General features: G+C 42.8%; 1 protein-coding gene across 5 annotated transcripts in view; it reads left to right on the plus strand.

Annotated features, from left to right (window-relative positions):
• SLC12A6 (solute carrier family 12 (potassium/chloride transporter), member 6) overlaps positions 1–6,639 on the plus strand; it is a 117,270-nt gene continuing 110,631 nt past the window's right edge. Inside the window, exons 1-2 of one of the 5 annotated variants that reach the window (XM_011932686.1) lie at positions 1–47; positions 1,408–1,599. In XM_011932686.1, coding sequence (XP_011788076.1) covers positions 1,506–1,599 — 94 coding nt within the window. In that variant the 5' untranslated portion in view covers positions 1–47; positions 1,408–1,505. Of the gene's footprint in view, positions 674–1,125; positions 1,600–6,639 lie in introns of those variants that run through there. The other 4 variants (XM_011932682.1, XM_011932683.1, XM_011932687.1 and 1 more) reach the window with 4 other exon arrangements.

Here is a 6,639-nt window from a genome sequence, read left to right on the forward strand (position 1 = left end):
CGGTTCCGCCCTCTGACTGCACCCCCCCCCGGGCTTCTCTTTGCAAGGTTCACCTCGAATGAGGAAGAAGCGGGGAGGGAAGGGAAGGGCTGCGGCGGCGTGGGCGCAGCCCGTCGGGCCCGGGACCGGGGAAGGCCAGGTCACGTAACTGCTGCTCTGGCGTCGGGCCGGGGAGGGGGAGCCAGCCCCGGCAGCGCGAACCGTGCGCGCGCCGCGGCTGCGAAACAGTTACCGGCTAGTAAACAACAGCTGCGCGCGCATCCGCATCAGCTGGCGCCGGGATACCGCACCTGCGACCTCCTTCTCCCTCAACCCGCTGCTCCGTCAGGCCAGCCTGCGGGGCTGTCTCCTCCGCTGGGACCCGAAGGAAGAACGGCGAGGGGGTGACCTGCGCCGGGGCGGGGGTTGGGGAGAACGCGCCTCCGGCAAAGGGGGTGGCCCGTCCTGTCACACGCAGGAGAAACCTAGGGAGCGGACCGTGGCTCAGTGGACTAGCTACGACTTGCCACGACTCTGAGCTGCAGTCCGAGGTGTCTTGATCCGCTAACCTCCTCCCAGACCCCGAGGACATTTCTGCCAGGAGAAGAGCGGGCGCGCCACCCCCACCGACCTCTCGGAGACAGGAATCCGCTCTGCCCCTGCATCCTACTCTGCTCGCCCTTCTCTCAGTAGTGTGGGTTATTTTTCCCGTTATGCATGCGCACCTTTCCCACCAGATCCAAGTGGATTGTCGACATCAAAAACACCGGGTGGCTTTGCATGCACCTCCCCTGAGCCAGACCTGTGGGGTATTCACCTGATACACAACAGGTGGCCAGGTATACACATTTTTGCAATCTGATCCACGCGGTAGTCGCCTGATAAAGGTTGGCCTGCACGCACTTCGCTCAACTAGAACCGTGGGACACTCACCAGATAAAGGACTACCTCGACAGGAACCTGGGGACTGAGGGGAGGGAGGTTTCCTCTGCTGCCCTGAGACCATGGCACTGCGCCTTCAGCCCTGGACCAGAGGGAATAGCTAGGTAGCTCTTCATTCTGAAGGAAAGAAATCACACAAGATTGGCATTGTTTTGTCTTTTTGTTTTTTGTTTTTTTTCTCTCTTAAAAAACAAATTCACCTATTGGTGATGCACTTTCTAGGACAGTCGGCTTGAATTCTGAGTAGAAGGATTCTTAGTTGGGGTTTTTGGTGTGGTGTGAACCAAGGTTATTGAAATGTGTTATTTTTCAAGTTATCTTTTGTATTATTGCAGTCAAAAGTAGCTAGCGTAAGAGGAAGATTTTGCGAGGTTCTCCCCATTTTTTTTGTTCTTAAAACGAACAAAATGCATCCTCCAGAAACCACCACCAAGATGGCTTCAGTTCGGTTCATGGTGACACCTACAAAGATCGATGACATTCCAGGTTTGTCAGACACCAGTCCGGACCTCAGCTCTCGATCTAGTTCCCGAGTAAGATTTAGCTCCCGGGAAAGTGTGCCTGAAACAAGCCGTAGTGAGCCTATGAGTGAGATGTCGGGGGCCACCACTTCGTTGGCAACTGTTGCACTGGATCCACCCAGTGACCGGACTTCTCACCCCCAGGATGTCACCGAGGGTAAGTAGAAATACAGGCCGCAGCATACTTTCATTACTGGCTTCTTTATCCAAGATGACCATCTATGGATCTGAAAGATCATATATAATTATGATTATAATAGTCATCAGGAACCAAGGCACCTCTTTGTGAGATGCTTAGGAACTCTTTGGAGTAATAACATAGAGGCTCTTTGCAGTAGTAATTTGTCATGTGGGAAGGTGTATGACAAGAAGGAAGGCAAATGTATGTTTTAACTTCCTCATTTTTGTCTTCTTAGAAATGAAATGGGTATTTTGATTAGGGGTGAATATCAAAGAATGTAATCCTTTTTCAGCACAGAGAATCCTCAATTTTAAAATTTAGTGAGTCGGATATGTGTTCTGTAGTCATCATTGACTATTTCAGTCTGCTTTAAGGCCGGTTACATGGAGTAGTTATTGGTCATATCTTAGTAGCTTTCTTCCAAGACTTTGGATGTGCATTACAAAGTTCTTTTTTGAAATCTATGTTTTTATGGAGACCTTGACGCAAGTAGCTAAGCCCACTCAGGGTGATGGTGGGTAGATCTAATGTGCTATTCTGTCAAATTTCGGAAGACTTCTAAAAAGGCTTTTAGGGCCTGATTCCCATGTGATTTCTTCTCTCTGAGCTTTAGATGGAATGTCTGATGAGTCTTTGCAGTTAGCAGGTAGCACACAGGCCACTCCTGGCTCATGTTGACTGCTGCAGACCTTTAGCTTCCTAAACCAGTTTGTGTGTGTCAGCTGGCTTGGTTTTATTTGATGTACTGGGAAGAGGTGATGGAAGAGAGAGGGGAGAGAAAATGGGGGGATCATAACATTTTTTGGACTCTGAAATTTAAAAGTTTGAGACCTGTACTGCTTTATATATTTAGTTTTATGCTGTGTTGTAACTAATACCTTTTAGTGATAAAAATTTCCCTTAGAGACTCTTAAAATAATATCCCACCCAAGTCTGAAAGCCGTAGCCTCACCCACTGTCTTGTGAAAGCAAGGCTTACTCACCATTTTCCGGTGTCAGGAAATGTTGTTCCTTTTAACCTAAAGGGTTCAGGAAACCAGAATGATTTTAGTTCCTTAGTTCTGTGTGTGCTTTTAATATGTGGAGACAAGGTAGATTTGGTAAAGTTTACAGTTCTAGAATTCACTCATCCTTGACTAATCATTTTTTCTTTTAGGGAGATATTATAGGTTGGTTCTCAGACTTTACTGTTTTCAACTTTTTGACAAATTTTACAGTATATCATACATTGTATTAAAATAACAGTATGGAATAAAAATTTATCATTTCCTCTTCCTCCAAATTAATTCCAAATTGTGGTTTTAGTTTTTATCCATCATGCTTGTATTTAGATTGTAAAAATACCAGATAAAGACTATACCAGTGTTAATTTTTTAATGTTGTAATTATCATTAGGTAATTTATAGTTTAGCTTGTTAGACTTGTGACTTAAATGTTATGGAATTGTATTTTTATTCTTTGGAAAAGTGGACTTATTTCAGTAATGTGTTAGACCAGTGGAACAGGATCCTTGTCCAGTCAGCGGTTCTGACGTTACCCTAGGCATTCTTTACAGTCTAGAGTGGTATCCTTTTACACTATAGGGATAAAAATGGGGACTACAGGGGTAAAAATGGGGACATGTCTAAGTGAAATGTATGTTTGTTTACGTGGTTACAAATGTTAAAAGCTTGGTTCTGTATATAACACATTCCTTACTTAATGTTTAAATATTCTCCGGTACCCAGATGAAAGGGAAATTAATAGTAGAGCACTTTGCCCTGTTCTTGTGGAACTTTCTACTTTCTCGGTGACCTACCTTTTATCTTTTTTTTCTTTCTATATTTAAAAAAATTCTTATGATGACTGTCATCATGTGATAAATTTTCCCCACCATTAGAAGAAACCACTTAGAAACATAATTATTTCACCCTTGGCTTCTCAGTATATGAAAGCCCTTATTAGATTTAGATGTAGATCTGCAAAGGTTGCTGTTGTGAAGAAAAGGGCCTAATGTAATATACGTTTTCCTCTAGGCTGGCTTTAATATAGAAAGCAACTGCGTCCTTTCTACAGTTGACCATCCTTAAGCTCATAGTACATTTCACAATTAGTTTGCTATTTTAGTATTTACAGTTCTCTGAATTTTTTGACCCTTGTACATCCTTGTGTGGTTGTGACACTAGTATGATTCTTCTTTCCCCCATGCCTCCCACATTTCTTCATGTAGAGAAACTTCCCACCTGAAGTTTCTTGTCATATGACTTTTACTCACATTATGTCACACAAACGGGGTGACACATGAAGATTTTTTTTTTTTTTTTTGAGATGGAGTTTCACACTTGTTGCCCAGGCTGGAGTGCAATGGTGCAATCTCCACTGACTGCAACCTCCGTCTCCTGGGTTCCAGTGATTCTCTTGCTGCAGCCTCCCAAGTAGCTGAGATTACAGGCATGCGCCACCACACCTGGCTAATTCTTTGTATTTAGTAGAGATGGGGTTTCACCATGTTGGTCAAGCTGGTCTCAAACTCCTGACCTCAGGTGATACACTCACCTTGGCCTCCCAAAGTTTTGGGATTACAGGCGTGAGCCATGGCGCCCGGCCCCACATGAAGTTTTAAATACTTATTTCAGTGTGTTTTAATGTTTTCTGCCGCTGGTTTTCTGAGTAGACAGTTTTCTTTCTGCTATCAAAGTAATTTTTCTTTCATTTTGGCAAGTCTGCATTTGAATTTATAGGACTGTCTAGTTGGTAAAATCAAGAATCTTAGCGGTGTATTAGCTTATGTATGAAGAATGCCTTAAAGATACAAAAGAAACTGTTGAGAGTGGATGCCTCTGGAAAGTGAGTTACAAAAATAGAGTGGAGCCGGGCGCGGTGGCTCACGCCTGTAATCCTAGCACTTTGGAAGGCCGAGGCGGGTGGATTGCCTGAGCTCAGGAGTTCGAGATCAGCCTGGGGAACACAGTGAAACCCTGTCTCTACTAAAAATACAAAAAATTAGCCAGGCGTGATGGCATGCGCCTGTAATCCCAGCTACTCGGGAGGCCTTGACAGGAGAATCGCTTGAACCCGGGAGGCGGAGGTTGCAGTGAGCTGAGATCACGCCACTGCACTCCAGCCTGGGTGACAGAGCGAGACTCCGTCTCAAAAAAAAAAAAAAAAAAAGAGTGGAATTTTCTTTTACCAAAACAATTAAGGGCATATACAATTTTAAAATATTCATAGTGTGTCATTTTATAGTAATTTGTTTGAAAAGCACCACATGTTAGAGCTAATGATCTAGAATCTCATTCTGATCAAACCATATTTTAATAAATGAGGAGACTTAAAACCCCAATAGATTAGACTAAAAAATAACAAAATAAATGAGGAAACTAAGGCTTATAGAGATGGTTATTTGTAGATTACATAATTGCAAAGCCAAGACTTAAGTTCAGGCCTCCTGACCTTTATCTAGTGCTCTTTCTTGCATCATTTTGCCTCTGCTAGGATGAACATTTTTGACATGTGCTTTATAACCATGTGGCTATAAAGCATATTTTTATATGTCATTTGCAGTCCCTGATACTTTTTTTTTGAGATGAAGTCTCACGCTGTCGCCCAGGCTGGAGTACAGTGGCGCTATCTTGGCTCACTGCAACCTCTATCTCCCGGGTCCAAGTGATTCTCCGGCCTCAGCCTCCCAAGTAGCTGGGATTACAGGCATCTGCAACCACACCCAGCTAAATTTTGTATTTTTGGCAGAGTTAGGGTTTCACCTTGTTGGCCAGGCTGGTCTCAAACTCCCGACCTCAAATGATCCTCCTGCCTCGGCCTCCTAAAGTTCTGGGATTACAGATGTGAACCACACACCCTGCCTGCAGTCCCTAATACATTTCAACCTTTTATAATTCAACAGATACTCCCTGAGACACTGATATGTATGAGGCAGTCTGGTATTAATTGTAGGGAATATACAGATAACATACAGTTTCTGCCTTTGCAGATCTCATGGTATAGTGGTGAAAATGACTAGAGCACTTTACTTATTCCTTCACCAAATATTTATTACTCTGAGCAATTATTAAGGATGAGGCACTGGCTGGCTGTTAAAGATGTTGGGTGTTAAAGACAGAGAAAAAGAATCGGTTATCTGTTCTAAGGAAAGTTATGATCTAATAGAGAAAGCAAACACATTTGTATGTAAATTATAATGCTGTATAAGTCCAACAATAGAAACATGCAAAAATACAGCAAAGGAAAATGATCAACTAAGATAAAATAGAGACACTAAGAGACCAGAGGACTTGATAAAGTAAAGTGTGGTGAAAAGTGTAGAAAGATTAAAGACTGTGGTCAGACAGTTGAATGTTGTTGGAATGAGCAATTTCAGAGGTAGAGCATTTCTCATGTAATGTGATCTAGTGTGTAGCCTTGAAGTGGGTTTCTGAAGTGAAGAGTTGAAGTCTAAGTATAACAACTTTGAGACTGGCTGTTAACCAAGTTTTTGTGAGAGATGTTAGAGACACAAAAGTAATTTAGATAAGTCCTTTCTTTAAGAAGGCGTGTCCTCCCTGAAACCTTTTCTGATTGAACCCCATATCCAGATATAATAAACCAGGCTCTTTTTGTCCCTATATTGCTATAATACCTATATCACTGTATTTTGTTTTTATTTACATACTATCTTTCTCAACTATGCTGTAGGGTTCTTGAGGACAAGGATACAAAATTATTTACACCTAGTATAATATGTGATATCCCATATAACTTGTATACAATAAGTATATATTGAGCTGAAGATCTTGTAGACTTAAGAACAAGAGACAAATTAAAAACATACTCTGATAAAGGCATATTAATGTATGTACTACAGCAGTGCTACTTCGTCTGGCTGCATAATGAAATGATCTAGAGAACTTTTCAAAAAGTGCCTCTAGGCTGAGCATGGTGGCTCAAGCCTGTAATCTCAGCACTATGGGAGGCCGAGGCGGGAGGATCACTTGAGGCCAGGAGTTCGAGACCAGCCTGGCCAACATGGCGAAATTCTGT

This window comes from Colobus angolensis, unplaced genomic scaffold, assembly GCF_000951035.1.
Source record: "Colobus angolensis palliatus isolate OR3802 unplaced genomic scaffold, Cang.pa_1.0 Scaffold97, whole genome shotgun sequence".
NCBI lineage: Eukaryota > Metazoa > Chordata > Mammalia > Primates > Cercopithecidae > Colobus > Colobus angolensis.